Consider the following 26,912-nt stretch of genomic DNA (forward strand, 5'->3'; position numbering starts at 1 on the left):
GCAAGACATAAAACCAGCTGGACGAGCTTTAAACGCTGCATCTCTATGTCTATGTCAAAGATCTCTTCAGATCTCCAACTCCATTCAGCTTTGTTGAGTACAACACACTTCTTTATCTTGGGTGGTTCTACTCCCTACTAGCAAATCTCTTCATCAGGTATCGTATGACTCTGATATCACTAACATTTTGAGTTCTGCAAAGCAATCCAGGCTTCAACTTCACAGCATCACACAATGGATTCTCTGGGCCTCCGTTCAGGGACACTCCTGACACATGCTTGGTCTCAATGGCTTTCCTTAGCTGAGGGAGTAAATTCCATCCTGCAGCTTACTGTGGCTGGAAAATGGCCCCCTTGTTCAATTTCATCTTCACCGACTTTCTGCTTTCAATGATTAGACTAGGCTGGCTTCAAACTCAGATCTGCCAGCCTCTGCCTTCCCAGTGCTGGGACTAAAGGGATGCACCACTACACATGGCTCTAATCTTTTCTTTACTTCCTTTTCACAAATTGGAAACTTAACTGGGTGGGATCTTTCTTTTGTTTGTTTTATTTTTCAAGACAGGGTTTCTCTGTATTGTTTTGGAGACTGTCCTGGAACTCACTCTGTAGACCATGCTGGCCTCGAACTCACAGAGATCCGCCTGCCTCTGACTCCTGAGTGCTGGGGTTAAAAGCGTGTGCCACCAACGCGTGGCTAACATAGTATCTTTTAAACCAATGTGTCAGGTGTCTCCACCATTAACTATATAATGAGGATGAAACCTACTTTGTTTTTCTTACATGAGAAGCAGAAGTGGGTAAAACAGACATCAATAAGTAAAAGAAAAAAACGATGATACTCCTAAGATGTCGGAAAAAAATCAAGCTGTGTCCAGTTTTAAATACTATATACTTCTTTTTCAGCACAAAAATGCAACAAAAACTCAAGCTAGGTAGAAGGTGGGGTGGGGAGCACACACAAAGTGTAAGCTGGAACTACTGGATCCTTCCTGTGGTCAAAGCCCACAGCAGGCAATGCTGACCTTCAGAACCACACCTCAGCTCTGACTGACCATAAGAACCCTCCAAAGTAGAAAGGATATGCATGCACATAGACAATCATTTCTCTTTCTGCTGAAATTAGCCAAGCACTACATAAAAACATTGCTTCCTGGCAGTCAAGCACACTGAACACATGAATTGAATGGTTTCTACTGTGAAAATTTTCTAAAACTGAATGGATAGTTTTAACTCCACACAGATCTAATTTATGCTACCACTAACAAACTTCATTATCTAATTAATAAATACTTTAACCCAGGCTAAAGATTAATTTTGTGTATGAGTCTGTGATACATCATATGCATGGCAGTGTGTGTGTGTGTGTGTGTGTGTGTGTGTGTGTGTGTGTGTGTGTGTGTGTGTACACACCTCATATATAACTATGCATGTGTGTACACACCACATGCATGATTGGTGCCTATGGAGGCCAAAAGACGACATCAAGACCCCTGGAACTGGAGCCACCAAGTTGGTGCTGGGAACGAAACCCAAGTTATCTTCAAGAACAAGTGCTCTTAACCACTGAGCCATTGCTCCAGCCCCTAAATGTAGGCTTTGTAAATACTAAAATTTACTGATTTAAGTGTAGGATGTCTCCTATGGGAAGAGCAAACCAAGGTGACAATGATCTTTCTACTTAATCTAGAAAATAGACTCAATTTTTACTAAAAGAATCGAGAAAACCTTATTTTGTATATTTATACAGTTAAATATTTTAATTAATTTTACTTTTGTTAGTTTTCTCTGGTTATATTTTGAATCCTTAGATATAAGTAGTGTTAATTACAGTTGATAAAACAAATTTAAGTGAATACAAAACAAATATCCACATAAATGAAACATGCTACAAGCCACAGAAGTCCGGGTTTAAAGAGGCGTCTGTCTGTCTGTCAGTCAGTCAGTCAGTCAGTCTGTCTGTCTGTCTGTCTATCCCTGCTCTCTGCTTCCTGAGTGTCAGCCTCCTCCTCCTGCCACCACGCCTTCCTCACCCTAATGAAATATAACATTGAAATTGTGTCGGGTCACCTGAGAATGTTTGTGGAGAAATTGTTACGCCTGAATAAAAAAGGCACCACCAACAGATTCCCCCTCACCCCTGGATTACTCAGCAGCTAACTAGATGGCTTAAATATCAATTCAAGAGACAACACTCATCTTCAACAACCACGAATTAAAATCACTGTTGTTTTTAGTTTGAACCTATTTACAGATTCATTCGACTATGAGTTTCTTAAGCCCATCATCAGGATCACAGGGCATACAGAAAGCACCCTCACCCTCTCTCAGACAACAGCAGACTTCCCTGGAAAACTCAGGCAGCCAATCTCACTGTATAAGTGTTTCAAGTTAGATTTCAAAACAAGGATAACACATTTCCTACTAGTTGGTAGGAAGTACATACTCTTCTTTTTGAAGCAGGAGACACCTAAAAGTGCAGCCAAGGAAAGTAATATGTGCTCTAATACAAGAACATACAGCACTGAAGAGTGCAAAAGCAAAGCTGGGCATGGGGAGGGGCGCGGGGGTTGGCTGCAAAGACAGCGGAACATGTTCAACTATTTCTATGTGACTCTGTAACTAAAGAACTCTCACAGGGTTCCCAAATAGTGGGGCAAACTCCTTAACAGATGTGTAACACTGTTCGCATTGTAAGTCTACATAGTTCAACCGGAAACATTTCTTCAAAAACAGGTGCCTACAGGGTTAAGTGGGGGGAGCTAGAGGAGAGGAGGGAGGGGGAACTGGGATTGCAATGTGGAAGGAAGGAAGGAAGGAAGGAAGGAAGGAAGGAAGGAAGGAAGGAAGGAAGGAAGGAAGGAAGGCAGGCAGGCAGGCAACAGGTACCTATCTTATACCATACAGGGTGACTGTGGGTTGTGAAAACCATGCCAGGCCGGATTGTCTTGTAATTGAGTCGGATGATGGTGCACTGGAGCTCTACTTCTGGGGAATGGTGATTTGCCATGTGCCAGCAATCTAACATAACTACAATTATTGTAAGGCTGGCACCACAGGAAAAGAGAGTCTGGTGATGCCACGTTCCTATCAGCCTGGATATGCATCTGCTATGATCCCTAGAAAAAACAAGAGGAACAGTTTCTCACTCAGTCTTCCTTCCACAATCCCCACATTACCTCATCAGCCAGCAGTAGCGATGAAGGAAATAAATGATGACTGACAACGAAGACAGAAGGATTGTTAAGTTAAAGATTGGCCCAAGCTACAGAGTGAGAACTGGTCTCAAAAACTCCAACCACCCAGGCAATCAACCATCCAGCCACCCACCCAATGCAAAGCTAAATGGAAGAATAGCAGAAACATTTAACAGTGGGGAACTGAAGGAGCATGTCCTCACTACCTTATTTTCTCAGTTGTTCTCCATCTGTAGTTTCAGATTACAGGATGGATAGACATCCTGAGAGACAAATGCAGACTGGCCCCTAGGCAGCAATTTTCTCAGCACCAAGTGGAGGCAGCCTGTGACCAGAATTAAAGCAGCAGCACCAAGTTCCCTGACACCTGTGATGCTGCTTTACTATACAGATTGTTTTTTCCCCTATGTATCCACATGGAAATTAAAGTTGCTTTTCCTATTTCGCACTTAAAGGGAAGAAAGGAACCAGTTTGGGTTCTGTTGTGGCTGTCCTGGAACTCACTCTATAGACCAGACTGGCCTCAAACTCACAGAGATCCCCCTGCATCAGCCTCCCGAGTGCTAGGGGATGTGCCACTGAGCCCAGCTACAATTACCACTTTTAATTAGCAAACAAAGTGCAGCAGTTCCCCTGCACGTTTATACACACTTTGTTTTTCCTGATCCTCCTCCCCTAACCCCCTTCTTTTCCCAGTGCCTTTGACAGGGAACTTTATCAGTTAATCATGTTACTCCTACAGTTTTCTTAGTCTTTTCCTCTGTAAAATATACTGGTGTTTTACCCTACTACAATGGATTTACCATATGCAAAAGAATCTAATGTTTCACTGACGTTCAAATAGTCTTAAGTTCCTTTCACTATGAGAAAGACAATGTGTCTTATTTTACTCACATTATCTCTTTTTACCTCAGAATTATTTATGTAATTGAGTCATAAAAAATGTCTTTGTGATACAAAATTCAAAATACAAATGCTAGCAAATGTAACTAAGAAGCCACCTGTCCCAAATACCGTATGAAGACTCTGGGCCTCCAGTGGCACTGACATTCCCAAAGCAGTTGTCTACACAGACAACATTGTCATGCTTTGTGCTACCCACAGAGGAGAGTCTCTGCCTCTCGCGCCGCCCTTAAACAAGTAACAAACATCAACTACCACCACAGCATAGGAGGGCAAGGTAGTGAGAAAGTGGATGAGTAACTACAGATTGGGGGTGAGTGAGCTCCAGCAGTCAGGCAGTGACCTGAACTAGACAAATGTTCTTACTATAAAGTTCAAATCACCTCCATTCCTCATTGTATCAATGATGACTTCACTCACCACAAAATTATGGGCAGAAACCATAATACAGACAAAGTAGTGTCTTGATGTATATTACTTATAACTTATCCAAAAAGGGAAACCTACCAAGACATTAAGAATAGACAATTTCACAAAGCTGAAGCAAATTTGAGGGCAGAAATCACAGGATCATCTCAATAGGTGCAGAAAAGGCTTTTTGACAAAGTTCAACATCTCTTCATGATTTAAAAAAAAATTCAGAAGTGGGCCAATAAAATTGTGGTGCTATTTTGTTTGTAATCTAACAAATAAAGCTTGCCTGAAGATCAGCGTGCAGAGATAAGTCACTAGTTAGCCACGCACATGATCCACTAGTTACCCATAGAGGCCAGGCAGTGGTGGCCACGCCTTTAATACCAGCACTCGGGAGAGGGGGGCAGATGGATCTCTTGAGTACAAGGCCACTCTGGGCTGCATGAAGAGTGAAGCAGTCTAAAAGAGAAGCAGAGAGCACACAAAGGTGATCCCAGCACTTGGGATGACACACCTTTAATCCCAGCACTGGTGAGGTGGAGACAGGAGTGATATGGTTGCATGCAGAGAGGAATATAAGACTGGAAGAAACAGGAGCTCAGTGCAGTCTGAGAAGCAGTGGGGGGGGGGGGCTCTATAGATAACCCCTTTGGTCTGAGGTGAGAACTCTCCAGTGACTGGCTGTTTTGCTTTTCTGATTGTCAGCTTTAAACCCAGTATCTGTCTGGGGGTTTTGATTATTTTATTTGTGCTACATAAGGGAGATTACCACTGATTCTGATGAACTGAGTTAGAGCCCCAAAGACCATGTGGTATAGAACTGAATCAATGCCTGCAAGTTATCCTAACTTCACATGCACACCTATGTCAAGGTTTGCCTCCCCTCTGCAACAAATAATAAAGTTAAAAAAAAATAAGCCTCAAACAAACTAGGAGATAGAACATACCTCTACACACACAAAAAACTAAAAATAGAACTACAGTATAACACACCTATCCCACTCCAAAGAATTTTAAGTCTATACTAAAAAGATACTTGGCACATTCATATCTACTGCTATAGTATCTACAATAGTCACGATACAGTATCAACCTAGAAATCTACCAACAGATAAATGGATAAAATATAACACAAAGAAAGAGGGTGGGGGCAGAGGCAGAGAGACATTCTATCTAGTTATAAAGAAAATGAAATTATGGTATTTACAAAAAAATAGATGGAAATGGTGATCACTGAGATATGTAAAAATAAGACCATTTGGGAGGCAAAAGTACCAGCAGTGGGGAAGAACGGATTGGGACAGGGGAGAGGGCAATGGGTTGGGAGACCAAAGTACAGTGACAAACATGTATAAAAATGTTACAATAAGACATGCCATGGGGATGTACACTTTAATCCCAACACTCTGGAGGCAGAGGCAGTTTGAGGCCAGCCTGGTCTACAGAGAAAGTTCCAGGACAGCCAGGACTAAATAGGGAAACCTTGTCTCCAAAAACCAAAAAGAACAGTCACAATGAAACCCCTTATGTTACATGCCAATTAAAACTATCACGGGTGTAAGGGAATGGCTCCGCTGTTAAGAGTGCATACTGCTCGGGTCTGGTTTCCAGTATCTACTTCTGGAGGCTCACAACTGCATTTACCACCTGCAACTCCAATCAGCTTCAGGGCATCTCCCACTCTATTTTGGGCTCTGTAGGCACCTGTACACATGTAGTATACATTCACAGAAACACAAGATAAGTATGTAGTTTCAAATCAAGTGGTTTGAAACTTGGGTATATAGACTAGGCTGGCCTGGAACTCACAGGGATTCATCAGCAGACCTGGCTTCCCAAGTGTGAATTAAAAAATTTTTTTTCTTTTTTTTTTTTTTTGAGGAGACAGTAAAATGGCAAATGAGCAGGAAATGTAATTTGTGAATATTACAAGGTTGCTTCACTCATACCTGAGGAATGATCTTTTTTTTCTTATTATTTGCTGCATTGGGTCCAGAAAACAGCTTCTCCAGGGCAGCTAGTGCTGCACTTGCCTTGGCCACTTTCTTGTTTGGACCTGCACCTCTAAATTTCTGTCCATCTACTTCTACCTGAAAGTAAGAACAGCACCACAGTTAGACCACACAGCTCCCCACATGTGGTATTAATTCAAAGGCACCACAGGGCTGGAGAAATAGCTCGGTGACTACGAGCACTTCAGGCTCTTACAGAAAACCTCCATTCAGTTCTCAGCACTCACATGTGGCTCACAACTCTCTATAACTCCAGTTTCAGGGTACTCAACAGGCGATGACAGACAGACAGACATACAGTCAAAGCAAAATATTAGTACACATAAAGTAAAATAAACAAATCTTTAAAAAAAGAAAAGGAAGAAAATAATGAAGCCAAATAGTATTCTTAAAATAAAAGCTAATAGAAGTCAAAAATGCCTTTTACTATCAGAGGCAGGCGGATCTCTGTGAGCTCGAGGCCAGCCTGGTCTACAGAGCGAGTTCCAGGACAGTCTCCAAAGCCACAGAGAAACCCTGTCTCGGAAAAAAAAAAAGGTGTCTGTGAGATGAAAAGTAAGGTGGGCATGCATCTAGGTACACACCTCCATTACAAAGCGCTTGTCATGGCTTCCACCAGTCTCTGAGATGAGTTCATACTTGAGGCCTCTCCTTTTTTCATTGAGCTCCATTACAGGGTTTTTGCCACTTGCTGTAAGGATAGGACCCTGAGTTCTTACCTGAAAGAGACAGGAAAGAGGTTCAATCAAGACTTCAGAACATGCAATTTCTTTTTAATTTAATTATATTAAAAAGTAAACTCATTAATTCTACTTTAAAACATTTAAGGGTCAAAATGAATTACCTTTGTCCCCTCGTGCTGAAACCCTGCCAGGGGTAATTGCTGTGGTCATCTCAATAGCCTGTCTTTGAAGCAGGACTGCCCCCATTCAGAAACCTAAGGTAACCTTGCCATAGCAGTCCAGGGCTGAACTGAACTGTGCATGTTCTGAGACTGTAGGTAACTAACAAAGCAGATACAACAACAGGAATTTGCAAATACCATGAGAGCTCACCATTTCCATCTTTAGGTATGCAAAAACTAATTCTCAATTTTGGATGTGGGAGGCAAATGTTTCTATACGCCTCTGAGTCCCTCTAAACATATCTGAAGATACCTAGTGTAAAAACAATATCCTATTAACTGGATTTTGAAGTTTAAAAATAACAGTAATCCCTGGTTTCATCACTGTGAAAGTGTGTGTTAAAGAGCAGGTGACTGCTACGGAAACACAGGAAAACGGTAACTGAACACCTTCTGTTTTGTATGGCTGATATGAAATCTTACTCTGAATTCATTCTCTAGCCCAAGCAAGTTACAACTCAATGCCTTTTGTTGATGGTGGTATTTTGTTTTTCAGAACAAGGTTTCTCTGTGTAGCCTGGCTGTCCTGGAACTCTGTAGATCAGGCTGGCCTCAGACTCACAGAGAGCCGCCTGCCCGTCCCCTGAGTGTACCACCACCGCTCGGTGGAACTGAAGTTTTATGTTCTCATTCTTTCTGCTACCAGCTTTCAAAAGCTGGGATTATAGTCATGTGCTGTTACACCCATCCACAAAGAATTACTTTTAAAGGCAATCAGGATAGTTTTCTTAAAATAGACATGTACACCTGGCTTTAAAGGCTAAGTGCCAGACCAATCATGAGTAGGCATCAAGGGAGAAGGGAGAATTAGCAAGTCAAAGGCCAAGGGCAGTTTGGCAATATGGGGGTGGGGATATATTACAGCCTTATTAGAGGGATGAGTCCAAACCACAAAACCCTTTTCAGGCAAACAAATAAGTTTTATCCCCCCCCCCCCACACACACACACCAGCACATACAAATCACCCAATATTGATCAATTCAAATATTTTAAAAGAAAAAATAAGAGGTCTCCACTCAATTACCATAAAATAGAAACAGTTCTACCAAACTCATGTAGCTGCTATTCTCAAAGCTCACCCTGCTCTATCCATTCCTAATTCACTCTGTGATCTAGTCACCTGGACTTCATAATGTAAGTGCTCTCCCTTGCCCTGGTAAACATACCAGTGTCAACGACAGTACGTGGCCCTGTCACTGCCACCAGTAAATGACCAATGCTCTCCGAGCATACCCACAACTACACTCTTCAGCACCTAGGAGACCCAGTATCCTCCTGGGACTTCATGTCCCAGCAGTGTTCTCCATACCAATCAGCCCACTTCTCAACATGTACTTGCAACATTAGATCATGGCAGCTCCTCTTCTTTCAGCCCAGAATACCTACTCCCCCTACTCTTGGGATGGCAAAACTCCTCATGCAGAACTCTTCTTGTTGCAGTATTCTAATTTTGCATGGCTTGCATGTATATGCCAGGAACAACCACTTCTTCCCTTTAGATTTCACAGCATTGCATTTGTCTGGAACACCTATTATGAACCAATCTTTCTGATTTCCACAGTGGTACATCTTCAGGCTCTAGATAAAATGTTTGCAGCACCTGGAGCTAAGTAGTTATTGACAGGGATTTACAGACAAGAGTCCTTAACAATATTCTTACAACTAAAGGGGAGGGGGATTGTGTTGCTGTTTTTTTCTAATGTAAAGTTTGTGGGGGGGCTTTCCAAGTCTCCCTCTGATTACAGGTCTTTTTTCCTGCATGTGTGCTGTCTATATGTGTTCCCTCATCCTCAATAAAGTGCCTTCTTTCTTCAACTGCCATTCTATCTGCAGAGCTTGAGATTTCTCTGCTGCTATCTGTTGTCTCCCGATTTCCCCTCCCTTTTAATCCTTTAACTGGCAGAGAAAACAAACTTGACCAAGACTCCCAGACAGTATCACTGTGGGGGCTCATCTCAGACTTCTGAAGTCAGTATCATCTTAAGACCTGTCTTGAGATTTCTTTTGAAGACCACCAACTCAATACCATCACCAAATAACCTTCTTATGCTCTGGATCATTATCATCAGTTAAATTTTATCATGGTCTCTTAGATGGTCCCTCTTTTTTGAGGCACTGTGACTGCTGCCCACACTGTTCACCCTTTGTCAGCTCAAAGAAGCTAAAAGGAGTTGTCATCCTTAAACCCCCTAACACTTGCTAGAGTGACTTCTGAGAAAGGGCAATGAGAGACTAGGAGTTAGACAGACTGCCCATTTGGCAGACAGATAGGGAGAGGAGCTAGGCAAGAGAGGTGGCAAATTTCTAAGATGGTCAACTTCTTCATCACATTCCAAACTTGAGACAAAAGTCTGGCAGTTTATAACAAACTGCCTTGGTGGCTCTTGTTTTTCACCAGCAGGCCCCCTGTGATGAACAGGTGCAAGTTCAAGGCCTGCTCAGGACATGTCACAGAACAGCTGTATTTCTTCAAACTGACCAACCCTAAATTAGGGGAGAAAGACTTTTCAGAGGCTATAAAGCCACACCCCAGAAGAGACTGGGTTTCTTAACTTTCTGGGTCCTCTTTCTGTTTGCAGAGTCTTTTTCTCTGCATGCTGTGTCTTCTATGTGTATATCTTCTGCACTTGAGTTCCTGATATTATTTCAATGCCAGGTCTTCAAAGAGAATGCAGTCAACAGTAGCTCCTCCCAGTATACTATACATTCTCAGCACTTAGATTCATCACATTCTATTATATGGGACCATTAGTTCATAGTCCAGGGGCTGACTCCAATTCTGAAATATGCAGTGGGCAGTCTATGCCCTCCTATAAGGATTTACAAATTAAATGACGCTCTTAGGCACACTCTCATGTGCCACAGCTTAGCACACACTTCAAAAACATCTTTGCTCTACTATATCTTTTATGTTTCTGTTCTTCGGATCATACTGATAGTCTTGATACATTATAATAATGACACTGTAGAAGAATCTTCCATGGCCAGTAGGCTACTTAAATTAGGGTGTATCAAAATTTTTTTTTGCATAGGTAGGTATGTTGATATTCTTTTTAGGAGTTCAAATGTAAAACTATGTGAAAATACGACTGCCTTCATAAATATATTCAGAAATAAACCTGGGCACAGGTAAGGTAAAACAGACAGATGTGGCAATACTCCTGTAACCCAGCACTTGGAAGGTGAAAGCAGGAGGGTTACAAATTCAATGTCAACCTCAGCTATTCACTGAGTTGGAGAAGGCCAGCCTGGACTATTAGAAGCACAATCTCAAAAACAAAACAAAGCAAGGAGGCAGAGAGTGCCAGCTGTGGCTCAGTGGTAGAGTGCTTGCCTAATATCCACAGAGTCTAGGGTTTGATAGCCAGCAACACTCAAAAACAAAGCAAACTTTCAGTAATACATGCCTCTATGAGACACTTAACTCTTTTCCACATCTCAAAAGCACTCGCACTACTTTATTCTATGGAAGAAAAGAACACAAGTATACCTCTAAGGTGCTGGAGGTCTCAGTTGTAGAATTTCCAGTATTATTGCTTGAGTTTGAAGACACTGTTTCATTTTTGCTTTCATTATCTGATTTTTCATCGGAGCTCATACATTCAATATCTGCATCAAACCCTGTTGGGTATCCCATTGCTTGTAAAACCTGTACAAATTCCAATAAAACATATATATTCAGTTACCAAAGATCAAAAAGGGCAGCTGAAATTATGAGCTAAAAAGTTTCAGAATCTATAACATTTAGTTTCCAGAAACACCTGTGAAGAACAAGATAGTACATTCCACACACCAGGGCAGCACTGCATGAAAATGGGAAAGCTGCCTCCAAATCCCTAGCTCAAAGACTTCAGAAATGCAAGCCTAAAGTTACTGCTAGCTCATTTAATTTGGAGGTGAACCAATGGAAAAGGGACAGGCAAATAGCACCAAAATAAGGAAAATAAACTAGAAAGAAAAAAGATGTAAAGTCTACTCCTATCACTCTCCTCTGGCCTTCAATCTCTTAATCTGCAAAGCAAGAAGACTGATCAGTCAACCTCTAAATTCTATGACAACCATTGAAGAATTGGCCAAGGAACAGAAGACAGAGTTATTTTTGTTATTGCTTTGTTCTGTTTGCATCTGACTGGTTTTGTTTTGTGTCTTACCTTCAAATTGGTTTGCCAGTAGAGCCATAATTTCCAGCTGTGCTTAAGTGTCTCTTCTGGCTGCGTGTTGATGGCACACTCGGATGGCAGAGGCAGTTGAATCTCTGTGAGTTCAAGGCCAGCCTGGTCTACAGAGCAAGTTTCAGGACAGGCTCCAAAGCTACAGAGAAACCCTGTGTGGGTGGGAGTTTCTCACTCTTTTGAAACAAAGTTTTCACAAAGGTTCTCACTCTTATGTGAGCAAGTTTTAGGACAGGCTCCAAAGCTACAGAGAAACCCTATGGGGGTGGGAGTTTCTCACGCTTTGAAACAAAGTTTTCACAATGCTGTCTATGTGTGCCTGTGTGCAAATATGTTTGTTCATGTGCATGGGCATCGTCTTTGACCTCTCCTTTCAGATTATACTGCTTTTGCAGTAAACAAGAGGATGAATTTGCTAGTATCTCATTAAGTCTCTTTCAAAGTAGGTTAGTACCACTTTGTGAGCTACTGACTAATCTTTCTGCACTTTATTTTTAAATTAAAGAGGATGACAAAGATCAAATCTAAGTTCTTGCTAGGCTACATACATGCTCACCACTGAGCTATTCTCTCAGCCTTTAACTAAAGCAATATACCCACAGATATAGGAGCAGGATCTAAAAGATCAGTTTTCAGTTGCTGGAGTATATTTCTACATTATACCAACTGAGTTTAATAAATGACTAAAAATGTTACAGTGACCAAATTTTAAAAAATCTTTGAACGAAAATGACATCTACAAAAGATTTTACCAATATAGATAAAACAGTAATACTCCAAACAAAAGAGGGGGCTTAATTTGAACTCTGTACAAAGCAAATTAGAAATGAACTCATCTAAGGCTTCTGTAAAGCAAAGAACATGGTCAACAAGACAAAATGGCTCCCTACAGAATGGGAAAAGATCTTCACCAACCCCACATCTGACAGAGGGCTGATCTCCAAAATATACAATGAACTCAAGAAACCAGACATCAAACTACCAAATAATCCAATTAAAAAATGGGGTACAGATCTAAACAGAATTCTCAACAGAACAATCTCAAATAGCAGAAAGGCACTTAACGAAATGCTCAACATCCTTAGTCATCAGGGAAATGCAAATCAAAACCACTCTGACATACTACCTTATACCAGTCAAAAACACTAATGACAGCTTATGCTGGAGAGGATGTGGAGTAAGGGGAACACTCCTCCATTGCTGGTAGGAGCGCAAACTTGTACAGCCACTATGGAAATCGGTATAGTGAGTTCTTATAAAATTAGGAAGCGACCCACTTCAAGACCCAGCAATACAACTGTTGGGCATATACCCAAAGAAGGCACATTCACACCACAAAGACATTTGCTCAACCATGTTCATAGCAACATTATTCATAATAGCCAGATCTTGCAAACAACCCAGATGCCCTCAACCAAAGGGCATAAAGAATGGATAAAGAAAATGTGGTGTGTGTATATACATATATATATATATACACATACACATACACATACATACATACATACATACACACATGGAGTATTGCTCAGCATTAAGAAACAATGACATCTTGAAATTTGCAGGCAAATGGACAGAACTAGAAAACAAACAGATAACCCAGACCCAGAAAGACAATATAGTATGTACTCACTCATAAGTAGACACCAGACATAAAGCAAATGATACTCAGCCTACAATCCATAACCTCAGATAGTGGAAGTCCTGTATGTTGTTAATGTATGTTTCTCTTATTGGTTGATGAATGAAAACACTGATTGGCCAGTAGTCAGGCAGAAAGTATAGGTACCAGACAAGTAGAGGTACCAGACAAGAAGAATTCTGGGGACAGGACGTAGAGAGGAGTTGACATAGAGACACTATGTAGCTACCAGGAGGATAGGACACCAAGCATTCTCTAGGTCATGCAGAAATACATAGATTAATAGTTATGAGTTAATAATTAAGAGAGCTAGTCAGTAAGAAGCCTAAGCCATCAGCCAAACAGTTTATAATTAATATAGCCTCTGTGTATTTATTTGGGACTGAAGGGCAGCAGGACCAGGCTGGACAGAAACTCCATCTACAAGATGGAAGCAGATGCAGAAATCCACAACTCACCATTGTGCCAAGATACTGGAATACAATTGAAGTGAGGGAGGAATGATAATATGAACAAAGGAGTCAAGACCATGATGGGGAAACCCACATAATCAGCTGACTCAGGTCTGACAAATAGGGAATCTGTGTAAGACCAAACTAGACTCCCTTAATAGGTGACAATATATGAGGTCACTGGCAATGGGTCCAAGATTTAACACTAAAACACAAACTGATTTAGTGGGGCCCATTCTATATGGAGAAATACCTTGTCCAGCCTACACACAGGGGTGTGGGGGATGGGGAGGTGCCTTGGTCCTGCTTCAATGACATGATGGGACAGACTTAGTAGACTTCCTAGGGGAGGTCCTACCCTCTCCGAGGAGCAGAGATGTGAGATGCGGAGAGTGGGGGAGCAGGAGGAGAGGGAACTGGGATTGGAATGTAAGAAATAAATTAAAAATTTTTAAAAAGGAATTAACTCATCTAATTCATATATGGGGAATCTGTCATTCTCATAAATATTCCTTGAGTTTATTGGACAATAAAGCCAAGAACCCCTTTTAACAATCTTTTTTTATTTTTTTAATTTTTATTTATTTATGTATATAGTGTTTTGTATGCATGTATCCTATAGACCAGAAGAGGGCACAAGATCTCATTACCGATGGTTGTGAGCCATCATGTGGCTGGGAATTGAACTCAGGATCTCTGGAAGACCAGTCAGTGTTCTTAGCCACTGAGCCATCACTCCAGCCCCCTTTTAACATCTTAAGTTCTAAAAGTACTCAAACAGCACTTTATACTAAGTACAATAACATCACTTGGTTAGTACATCAACATTTCACAAAGAAAACTTCCACTGAGTTCTGAAAATAATGCTCTCCCTGGGAACTCTCTCCCTGGACAAGAGCCATCGGTATAAAACTAACATTAATAATGCCCACCACAGGTGAAAGTCAAGCATCACCAATAATGGGGCTTATCTCCTTTAGTACAAAGGCACAGAGAGGGATGTGGCTCAAAAGGCAGTACTGGCCTAGATTCACAGCAAGGGAGAGAAATGTTTCCCAGCTTAACACAGACAAGGAACCCTCAATGCTAATCACTGAATACCACTTCTTCCTTTACTTCCTCATAAGTCATTTATCTATTAACACAAGTTAATTAAGACAGCAAAAAAATTCAGGTCATTTACAAACAGTTTATAAAAAGTGATGTGTTACCTCTTGAGGGAAACAGTACCTACTTTCAATATTAAATAGATACCAAATAACTCTTATAAATAACAGAGACTGGAGAGACCTTCAGCCATTAAGAGCACTGGCTGATCTTGCAGAGTACCTGGGTTAGGTTCCCAGGACCCATGTGGTGGCTCACAGCCACATGTAACTCCAGTTCCAGGAGATCCAGCACTTTTTCCTGACCACTACAGGCACCAGCACACATACATAGAGGAAAGCAAAACACTTAAATAAAAAGAAACAAATCTTTTCAAAATCGCTCTGAAATGGAGCTCTTGCCTGGGGGTTAAGAAACTTCAAGTCATTTTCTATCACACACCTTCTCATAGTAGTATCATAGGCTAAAGAAGTCAGGTGAAGAGTTATCAGATCTTTACAACTGGTAAACCTCTTCTTAATCAAAGTCTAGCTACAATTCTCTGAACTTTTTTTGTTGTTGTTGTTATTTCAAGACAGGATACCCTTGCTATCCTGGAACACACTCTGTAGACTAGGGTGGCCTCAAACTCAGAGATTCACCTGCCTCTGCCTCCCAAGAGACAGGATTAAAGGTGTGTGCCATCACACCCTGGCTGGGCCACTTTTTAAATTAGGCTCCATCCATGGTCCCTTATTCTCAGTAGCCTATTAGCAGCAAGAATCCTGCTAGATTGTATTGTTTCTGTTCCTATCTTATCATTCATAGTATCTGACCAAATCCTCTCATATCACACAATCTCACATATAATGTCCAATTACCCTGGCCTGCCTTCAGAAAGAATCCGGCTAGTCAGAGGCTGGACAGATGGCTCAATAGTTAAAACTGCTTGCTGCACAATCCCAGCAACCATGCAACAAGCAGGGGATCCTGTACATACCTGTAATCTCAGCTCTATGTGGGGCCGAGACAAGAGGATGGGTGGGACACGCTAGCTTCCAGCACAGTGCAGAGTATGCAAACCCCAGGTTCAGGGATAGACCCTGCCTCAAAGGACTAAAGCAAAGAGTGATGAGGAAGGGCATGCAATGCCCTCTTCTGGTCCCCCCCACACACACACGTACACATCTGTACACTCACAGACAGACACAGACATACAGACACACAATTTTTTTAAAGAAAACAAACCCTGCTTTACACCGATGTTTCCTTTTAAAAAATTCCCACCCATCCATCATTTTCTGATCCTTGGCAATAAGTTATGGAGAACTGAGTCCAGTTACATACTGAGGTGTCTTCCTCATCATCACCCATTGCAATACTTGTGTTGTGTCAAACTCATTTTCATCTATTTAACAACTGTCCTACTCTACTTTCTCCATCAAAACCAAACTTTGTTTGGAATCAATGTCAAGGCAAAAACAAGTACAACCAGTACACCAAAGATAGCCAGCTTACGTATCTAGAAAACATATTCAAAACTATTAATAACATATCAGCTGAGCTTAAAATTCTCAAGACAATTCACAGAAACAAGCTAACTTAAAAGCAAGTTATATATGTAACTGTGGCCCATTTTTCCTGGAAGACAGATGAGTCTGATACAGGTGAAGACTAAGAAAGATGAACTACCCTCAGAGGTTGAGCAGTGGGAGTGAAAAGAAAATACTCAAAAGAACTAAGATTCATGGCCTCTGTAGGATAAAGATCTGGTCTCAGGTTCTCAGAACACCTAATGGATCTAAACCCTTCTCTGAAAGGTCCTCAGTGGTTACCTTTACTCAGAGCCACTGAGAGGAAGAAGCAGGCAGATCTCTGAGTTTGAGGCCTGCCTTGCCTACAGAGTGCACTCCAGGCCAGCCAAGGCTGTACAGAATAGCCATGTCTTTAAAAAAAAAAAGTCTTCACTCTTTGTCCCTGTCCATGTTCTTTCTCCACACTAAGCACAATTATTTCCATGACAAAAATATGTTAAATGTACCCTCTGTTAGGGGCTTTCAGGAACAAGAGCTGTGGGAGGAGAGGGAAGCTGTGTGTGATAGCTAAGCCACACTAATGTAGCAGTAACAGATTTCTAGGTGATCTGTTGTGCTTTGACTCTCTCAAGAGGTATTTTCCCAAGAGCCACTGAAGGAACTGAAGGATGGCCTATGGGGTCCTGTCAAAGGATCTATCTTCAGGAGTGCAGCACTGCCTGGCTCATCTATAAATGTGGGCATGACCTACAGGGAGGGCAATCTGGCAATGTATTCTGATACATAATAGGACTCCCAATAAACACATTTTATAATGAATTAATGAATTATTCATTAATTTTGGGTCAGTAATCCCATCTCTAGAATGTATCTTAGAGGATAATCAGACAAGGTCAAAAATATGAAAAACAATATAAACTAAGACATCCAAAACAATTACTTCATGATCACTTGATAAAAGTAAATGTTCTTTAGATGATCAAAACATCATGGAACTACTTTATGTACATATTTATATACAACATGCAGGTTCACTGCTCTTGGGGCCAATTTGTTTTGAGAATTCTTATGTTTCCATTTCCCAAAACCAAATTATTTGCCAAATCCCAAGTGAATTCTCAGGTACTATCCTATATTCATATATATAGATAATAATACTAAAAATAGGCCTGCATTAATTCAGTTTGAGTCTTACCACCCAATTAGTACAAATTAGTACAAAACCTATGATTAAACAGGTAAACTTCCTTGAATTTTGGAATTGCAAGTTTAAGTAAAACTTCAAAAAAATATACACCTTCTGCACTTAACATAAAAACCATTACTATTATTGTTAACTGTTGGAATTAAGGATGTTTCATTCATTTTCTAAACTATAACAAACATACATGAAATAAAAAGAAAAGTCAACTTTTACAGAGATAGGTGTACAATACAAATCTACCTGAAAAGCTTATACTGGCTAGGTATAGCTGGTACAGGTACTTGTTGCCAAATATGATGACCTGAGTTTGATCTGTGAATCCCATAAGGTAAAAAGAGAGAACAGACTTCTGCAAGTTGTCATCTGACAGTCAATCATGCCACCACACAATTTACACCCTCCCCCCCCCCTCTCTCTCTCTCCTCCCTCTCCCTCTCTCCTCTCTCTCTCTAAAATTTGAAAATCTTAGGAAGAACTCTGCCTCAACACAGCGAGTAAACTCTAGAATATAGCTACCCAGTACATAAACTAGTATAAGAATGGGGAGACTCCTAGCACTCGGGAGGCAGAGGCAGGTGGATCTCTGTGAGTTCGAGGCCGGGCAGGACCGACAGCCTTCAAAACAATACAGAGAAACTCTGTCTTGTAAAACCAAAAAAAAAAAAAAAAAAAGAATGGGGAGACTCAGAACAGACCTCGGGCTACTTCTGACCACATCTCTACATCACAGTGCTGAGTAATCACCATAAGCCAAACAAACAAATTATCTACAGAGGGTATCCAAAGCTTCAAAGCTGATTTACTGTGACAATTCATGGCTAAGTGGATCAGCAATCTAGTTGAGTGATCATTCAAAATAGGCAAATCTCAACTCTTCACATAGTTCAGACTTATTACTAGAGTGCACACTCTACCCGAATTGTAACTAAACACAAAAGAAGAGAAAAGACATGAAAGCCATCTACTTCTGAAACACAAATTACAAAAAGGATGTCAACTCACTCCTCTGACCCAATGCCCTTAGAATTATAACTGATACTTCAGATGTGTATTTATACACCCTTAGAATGTAAGAAAGCAAACTGATAAACTCTCAGTCTACAAGTCCCCCGTGTTTACCAAAAGCTAGGTTAAAATAATCCATCACAGTATAATATTGCATTGCTGCATCAAATAAAAATAGCATCTAATTCACTGTATAAAAAATTGCCACTATACTAAGACATATGCAAATTTCACTTAACTACAAGTTATGAGGCCATTAGCATACAGTAAAAGGAGACAATCCATTGAGGCTCACTGGTATCTTATTTTGTGAAGATCTACCCAAGAAGAAATGCCCATCTTACCCTTATACAAACCCAACAGTGACTCTCAGAAATCAACTGACTATTCTTATGTCAAAGAGTATTCACTACAGCTCATTTGTGATGGTAAGTTTTTGCAAGCTTGGGTCATCTGGGAAGAGGGAACCTCAAGAAAATGCTCCCATAAGACTGGCCTGTCTACAAGTCTGTGGAGTTTTGTTAAACATGACTGATGTGGGAAGGCCCAGTCCACTGGGGACAGTGCCACCCCTGGAATGTATAAGAAAGCAAACTGAGAAAGCCACAGGGAGCAAAGCAGTAAGCAGAACTCCTCCACGGCTTACTTACACTTCGGTTATTCTTTCCAGGTCCCTGTCTTTCCTCATGATGGACTGACTGTGTGTAAGGTGCAAGCTGAAATAGACCTTTTCCTGCCCACGTTTTTTTTTTTTTTTGTCTTAAGTCTTGGGTTCAATTTACAAGTCTCATTTTAAATTCATATACCCTCATCATACTTACACACCCAACATAAACAAAGCAAAATATACTGTTTGGTATTTGCATCAGTTTATTACTATTTTTCTGTATAGTTCTAATCACTAACACACCATATACTTTCCATTTATGCATTATTTGTATCTCCATCCTATTCATACTAAACTCTGTAGACTCTTACAATCCTTTAACAATATTTTAGCAAATGTAATATCCACGAAAACAAGACTAATTCTATTTTATACCATATACTCTTAAATGACAGACTTTAAAAATCAGTCTTCATTGTAGAAGCGTTATCTGTGACATTTTCTATGTCACTCTTCTTAACGCCTTACAGACACAGGTAAGCACTCTGTCTGAACAAACAATGGAAGCACTGGCAAGTAAAAGAATACTTACCTTCACTGCTACGTGAAGTTTTGCTGTTTTCTTGGATGGTCCTGAGGCTTCATATGTTGTGCCATCCACATCTACAGACATTGTAAAGACTGGGGCATGGACTGGGCCAGACTGTGACAAAAGCTTATATTGAAGCCCAGGCCTGATTTGATTTAACCTCATTAGTGCATTCATAAGGTCTATTGCTTTACTGTCCAGAACTATGAAAGAAAATTAGATTAGAAATTAACTAGAAAGACATTTTGCTTCAAACTGTACATCTGTAGCTCTCATTAACCACTATAAATTCCCTATGTGATGGTCTACAAAGATGGATCAACAGCTAAGAACACTTGCTCTTGCAGAAGACCTCGATTCAGTTCCCAGAATCCACATCATGGTGGTTCACCACCACCTGTTAACTACATTTCTAGGGTATTTGATATCCTCTACTGACTTCTTCAGGCAACGGGCATGGACACGGTGCTAATACATGCATGCAGATAAAACATTCATATACATAAAATCAACAAATATAATGTTTTTAAATTTCTCATGTGCTTACAAAAATGAAAATTTAAAATACAAATTCACTCCATAAGCAATCTTTAAATTTCTTATATTAATATGATGGTAAAAATAATGTCCCATTGATATCTAGTTTCAGCATTGATGTCTTAAGCAATGAAACTCAGAAACTCAAAGTTCACCAATTACCAATTTTGTCAACTACAGTCTATTCTTAAAATTCTAATTCAAGTCAATGAAACTCTTCATTTCTTATATTTCTGAAGCTATAAACATTCTCCAGTTCCTTAATAAGAATAAAGATTTACATACTTTTCCTTAAGTTTCGTTTCATCTTCTTATTGGGATCTTTATCATCCCCTAATCCATCTTCAAATGGCCTCTTTAGAGCTGAAGACCCAGCACCTACAAATAATTTTGAGATCTTCACTGTCAGTTAAAAGAAGAATCTTTTCAATGTTTGAGTGGAAAAAAAATATCAAAATATCAACACAAGTTTATCAAGGATCAATTAAAATACATACTAGAATGTGAATGTTCTTTTGAAACCACTTATCATTTATCAGTCCTACCATTGGAAAAGAATACCTGGGGCTAATCACAGTAATCAGGGAAAACATGGACTAACATTTAGAAACAGCAAGTCACTTTAACCTTCATGGTCCAGAAATGAAAAGAAATCAATTCTGAGGTCTGGCACCATCTTTAGTCCTTACGACTTTATCCTCGAATGCACTCAAAACCATTACCCTTTATTATTCCCACTATAAACTCATACATTCATCTATTCAATAACAAGCATTTCCAGCATTTACTACATATAGGCAATATTAAATGTAACAGGGGCAAACAGTAGCCCTATTCTCAAACAGCTTAGTCACAAGTGGTAGAGACTAATCAACATGCCATGTAACGGTGAGGCAGGCACACACAGGAGTTTCAGTACCTAGGACCCCAATTTGGTTTTGGCTGTGTATACAGATTCATACACACACACACACACACACACACACACACACTTCAATAGTGTACTTGGATGCACTCTCACCCTGGTCTCTTGGGGGAGGGTCTAAGCCCTGCCCTGAATGAAATGACAGACTACGAACACTCCCCATGGAGGGCCTCACCCTTCCTAGGGAAATGAGGGGATATTAGAGGGGTTGTTGGGAGACGGGGGAGGGTGGGAGGGAAAGGGAGAGGGACCTGGAATTGATATGTGAAGCAACCTTGTTTCTAATTTCAATTTAAATTTAAAAATAAAAATTAAAAAAATAGTGTACTTGGGCATCCTAGTTCCTTACCCTTCACATAGTATGGATACATATGCATATCAAAAAACGCACTTAAGAAACCTCAGAATGCCCTCACTCCACAAACTGCATTGGCAATATGTACTCCATCTCTGAATAATAGCTGAAATTTCTTCACCCCTAGTAGCACTCAAATATAGACAATTTCTAAGCAAGTGTATTCCCAACATGTGCAAGTATAAACAACAGAAGAACAGATTTATTCTGAACAGATGTGTGCCAAGTAAGGTAAAATTGTGCCTTCTGATAAACTTAAGAAGAATTACCCCCATTAACACCTTATGCTATGCATAAGTGGGTATACATATGAATAAGAGTCAAATGCATTATGGCAAGGGACATGCACAGTTGAAAAAAAAAGTTTGAACTAATCTATCAAATTATAGTGCTACCCAAACTACACCCATTTATAACCAAACTCCATTCCTTAACCCCATAAAAGGAAGCCCCAAACAATAATTGGGTCCTTAAGTATGCTCACTCATGGGTCAATTTTTACAGTTTACCCCTCAGATCTGCACTGCTGCTTTGTTCCAAATTAAGTTATCTTGCTCCTTCTGCTAGTCTGTGTGAACCCTTAACTCTAATGGATCAGAGATCAAAAACTTCTGAACATTTGGCCCAGACCCTGACCACCTATAAAAGTAGTGGGTTCAATAAAGAACTGTAAGAGGAGTTTCTCAGTAGTCAATAGAGAACTCAAGACTGGATTCTGGCCTAAATACAGAAGATGAAAAATGCCCAGAGCCTGGGAAAAAGAAGGGCAGACTCACAGAGTGAGAGTTCAGATTTTAGGGGCTGAGCAGTTAAGAGCAATGGCTGCCCTTCCAGAGGACCTGGCTTGGTTTGATTCCTGCGCCTACACAGGCAGCTCACAACCATCTGTGACTCCAGTCCTAGGAGATCTGGTGCCCTTTTTGAACCTCCTCGGGTAGTAGGCACATACAGGATACACAGACACACACATAGGTAAAACACTCAGCACAAAAATTAATTTTTTAATTTTAGATTTTAAACATATTAGGTCTGAGGTGCTATTTGGCTACATATTCCTGTGAAGACACACTGGATTGGACAGCTAGTAACCAGATGCAAATATAAACATATGGCCATCTTTGTTACAAAGACAGATGACTAAATCAATCAGTATAAATAAAGACAAAAGGCTGAGGGATTAAATTCTGGGAAATTTTTAGTATTCAGAATTCAGAAAAACTAAGAAGAAACAAAACTAAACTAGAAGCTGGCACTGGGGTTAGAAGAGCCAAGAGAAAGCAGTCACGTGATACTCGATTGAAAAGTAGTGTTTCATGTCACAAAGTATCTGGCAACACCAAATGCAGCGAACAGTCGGCAAGAGGAACTGTCACACACTGCTAGAGGAAGGACAACCTAGGTCCATATTTGCTACCTGTAATATTTTCAAGACGCACATATACATGAAAGTATTCACAGCAACCTAAAACCCTTCAAAAGTCAGGTGAATAAATCGTGACAAGTTCATAATGGATACCACAGAACTATTAAGATGACAAACTAGTGCAACACCTAGAATTAATCTCAAACAATACTGGACAAAAAGGCTAAGTTGGTACAGTTTCATTTCTAGAAAGTTTAAGGCAAATTAAATTACTGAAGAAAGCATATCTAGGTGGGAAAGTCAGAAAGAAAATCTAGGAAAACACTGTCTACAAGTCAGGACTGGAGTGCACATGCCAAGAACATAAAAGGGTGGGATACATGGATGGTGCCTGAGGAATAGACAATGCTCTTGTTTGATTATGCAAATAACTTTTAAAAATAATTATTTGGGGGGCTAGGGAGATGACTCTGTGGTTAAAAGCACCAGTTACTTTTCCAGAAGACCTGGTTTCAATTCTCAGCACCCACATAGCAGCTGACTCTAACTCCAGTACCAGGAGCTCTGACACCTTCCTTCTGGTCTCAACAGGTACCAGGTATTCATGTGCTGAACAGACATAAATGCAGGCAAAATAGACACATACATAAAATTCAAAAAATAAGTACTCATCTGTGTCAAAGTTGCAGCAGGATAAGATAAGGGCTCAAGCAAACCACCCAATGCGGTAAGGGAAAGGTTCCAGACAATACTTCAGCAGTGATGAGGAAGAGAGCCTGATAAAACAAGCTCATAACAGAAAAATAGCTAAAGTAGTGTTCTCAAGAGGATCTGAAAAATGGGACTCTGTTCAGGGGTAGGAATTAAGAGTGAATTTACTTGGATTTAGGAAAATAACATAGTGGATGGAATTCATGCTGTAAAGAAAAGACAGAGAAGGTACAACATATTACACAAGTAAAAACAACTGATCATCAAATAAGGATGTTGGACAGAATGTTGAGAATATGTACAAGTTACCTTCAGGCACTGCTCCTCTAAAGAGAAGCAAACAAGGTCTCCCAATGGGAGTAGGGGGTCATAGAGGCGCTATGAAATGAGATGTGTTAAAGTTTTCAAGGAGTATGAGACAACTCTTCCACTTGCAGAGAAGTATCAGACAAAACAAACAGTCCTCCATAAGGAAAATGCCTTATGGAAAAGAGTAGTCAAGATGGCTCTATGCTTTTTTTCCTCAACCGTGTTCAGCAATGTAGTATGGAGAGAAAATGGATTTCAACTAGTTAAAATATCAACAGGAGATCCAGTAAGGAGAACCCAGAACCAGAAGCTGTACGGTAGGAAGAGATCATGATGATAAGCCAGAGAATACACAGTGAAGACACAAGTAAGACCATGAAGAGAATTCAGGCACTATCACTGCTAAAGACGAATTTCTAGAGCAAGGGGCTAAGGTGCAGAAAAGTGTATGCCAGGCAATTGAAATTTGAGAGGAAAAACACCATATGAGTGAATACTGAAAAAAAATTATAGAGATGGAATCATTTCCCTATCAACCACACTACCTACTGAGCCAGCCTGGAACCATGAGATATCCAAACCCAGAGTCTGAATAGGAACTCCCAGAGCTAATCTATTGACTAGCCTGACTGACAACTACCTATGCCTCAGGGTAGTGTAGAGCTCCTAGAAACCCAGTTGAGGCCCCCAGAGCCAATTCCATGCATTCCTGCCCATCAATCCACTACGGCACTCAGAATGAATGGCCCCAATACTGAAAACCAGGTATCATTCAACAGATCCACAACATGACAAGTTGGGATACCAGAGAACAAAGATCCAAACACACATTCAACAAAGGCAAGACCAGGTATCCTCAACACTACTAATGGGCCTAACTCGAGCTGCCTAGATTTCATTACAAAAACACAAACAAGAACATCCAAGACAGTATGCCTCCTCTAGAAATTAATACCCAATTATAATATTCCCTATAAAAAGCAACTATGCTGGTGCACAAAACAATGACTTCAAAATGGTATTATAAATATATTCAAGAAGCTCAAAGAGGATATAAATAAATAAATGCCTGAATAAAAACTGAGAAAACATAAACAGCTGAATGAGAACAAATCAATATAAAAGTATAATTTAATACATACTCTATAAAGAAAAGTCAAACAAAACTTCAAATGAAAAAAGTCAGGAAGTTAGCTGGGAGTAATGGCATACACCTTTAATCCCAGCCCTCTGGAGGCAGAGGTAGGTGGATCTCTCTGAGTTTTAGGCTAGCATGGTCGACAGAATGAGTTCCAAGACAGTCTGAGCTACACAAAGACATCCTGTTTCAAAAAAAGAGGGAGGGAGGGAAGGAGGAAAGGGAGAGGGGAGGGAAGGGAGGAAGGAAGGGAGGGAAGGGGGGCTGGTTGGTTCAGGAGGTCAAATAGAAAGATCAGGGGAAAGGATTGAACAAAGCACATGCCAAGGAAGGGTGAACGCCATGTCTCAAAGACAAAGAGGAAGTTAATCACTCAGTTAAAAAAATAAAAAAGTTAAATCAAAACAAACAAAAAGAAAAAAAAAAAACAAAGAACAAATCATCCAAGAAATCTGGGGCACTATGGAAAGACAAAACTTATGAATACAAAGTAGAAAAGGAGAAGAAACCTAGGTCAAAGGCACAGAAAACAATTTCCCAAAAAAAAAAGTAAAAGAAAATTTCCCAAATTTAAGGAAAGAGATGCTATCAAAGTACAAGAGGCATACAGAACCAAATAGAATGGGGGTGCAGGTAGAAGACAAAACAATAAAAATACTAAATGTACACAACAAAGAAAGGTTATTAAAAGCTTCCAAAGAGAAGGGCGAAGTCACATACAAAGGCAGGCTCATCAGAATAATAGTTTCTCAACAGACTTTGAAAGAAAGGCATGGTCTGATGTTCTACAAGTTTTTGAATGACCACAGATGTCAACTATTATACCCAACAAAACTTTCAATCATAACTGGAAGAGAAAGTAAAATACTTCATAATTAAAAACAAATTTAAGGAATTCATATCTATTAAGCCAATCCAACAGAGGATACTAGAAGAAATACTTAGGTCTAAAGAGAAGATCAAACATACCCAAGAAAAAGGAGGAATAAAGAACCCCAGAACAGCTAACCATAAGGTTCTAAAAATTGAATGCTACCATCACAACAAAGTAACAAAAATAAAAACTGCTCAATAGCAACTCTAAATAGGAACAATCTCAATTTTCTGATAAAAAAACAGACTAACAAAGGGATTTTAAAAACAGGATGTCTTTTTTTGTTGCCTACAAGAAACACATCTCCTCATTACTTTAGGGTAAAAAGACAAAAGAAGATACTCCAAGCAAACAGAACTAAGAAACAAACAGGCTATTCTAATACCAAACAAAATAGATTTTTAAACCAAAACTAGACAGGGCAGAAAAAGGCATTTCATATTCTAAAGGAAAAATTCACCAGGAGCACATTACAGTTCTAAACATTTATACAACACAGGGCCACCCAATTTTGTAAAAGAAATAATCTAAAACTCACAGATTGACGCTAACACAGTTAAAGTGTGTGACTCCAATAACCCACTCTCGCCAATAGGTTATCTAGACACAAACTACACAGAGAAACTCTGGAGTTAAGTGACGTCATAAATCAAATGGACCTAACAGAACATTCTATGCAAACACTAAAGAATTCACTTTCTTCTCGGAAGGCCCATGGAACTTTTTCTAAAACTGACCACATATTAGGACACAATGTAAGTCTCAACAAATACAGGAAAACTAAACATCCTGCATCTGATCTGGTCACAAAGGTATAAAGCTGAATTCCAACAACAGAAATGGCATTAAAACAGACAAACTCATGGAAACAAGACAACAAGGTACTGAATGAAGATTGGGTGAAGGGAGAAATCAAAAAGGAAATTTAAGTGAGGCAGCAGTGGCAAGACAAGAGACAGGCAGATCTCTGAGTTCAAA

General features: G+C 40.0%; 1 protein-coding gene across 6 annotated transcripts in view; it reads right to left on the bottom strand.

Moving 5' to 3' along the window:
- Window positions 1-26,912, bottom strand: part of LOC101828751 (spermatid perinuclear RNA binding protein) — a 105,268-nt gene that overhangs the window by 13,568 nt on the left and 64,788 nt on the right. For all 6 annotated transcript variants that reach the window (XR_005873204.1, XR_005873203.1, XM_013122027.3 and 3 more), the window contains 5 exons: window positions 20,545-20,637; window positions 19,726-19,925; window positions 10,921-11,079; window positions 7,110-7,244; window positions 6,463-6,603 (listed from right to left, as the gene is read on the bottom strand). Coding sequence is in view for 4 of the 6 variants with exons in the window: in XM_013122027.3 (XP_012977481.1) it covers window positions 6,463-6,603; window positions 7,110-7,244; window positions 10,921-11,079; window positions 19,726-19,925; window positions 20,545-20,637 (728 nt within the window). In the remaining 2 variants the exon portion in view is untranslated. The remainder of the gene's footprint in view (window positions 1-6,462; window positions 6,604-7,109; window positions 7,245-10,920; window positions 11,080-19,725; window positions 19,926-20,544; window positions 20,638-26,912) is intronic.

The sequence above is a fragment of the Mesocricetus auratus genome, unplaced genomic scaffold (assembly GCF_017639785.1).
Source record: "Mesocricetus auratus isolate SY011 unplaced genomic scaffold, BCM_Maur_2.0 Super-Scaffold_100047, whole genome shotgun sequence".
In the NCBI taxonomy this organism is placed as follows: domain Eukaryota; kingdom Metazoa; phylum Chordata; class Mammalia; order Rodentia; family Cricetidae; genus Mesocricetus; species Mesocricetus auratus.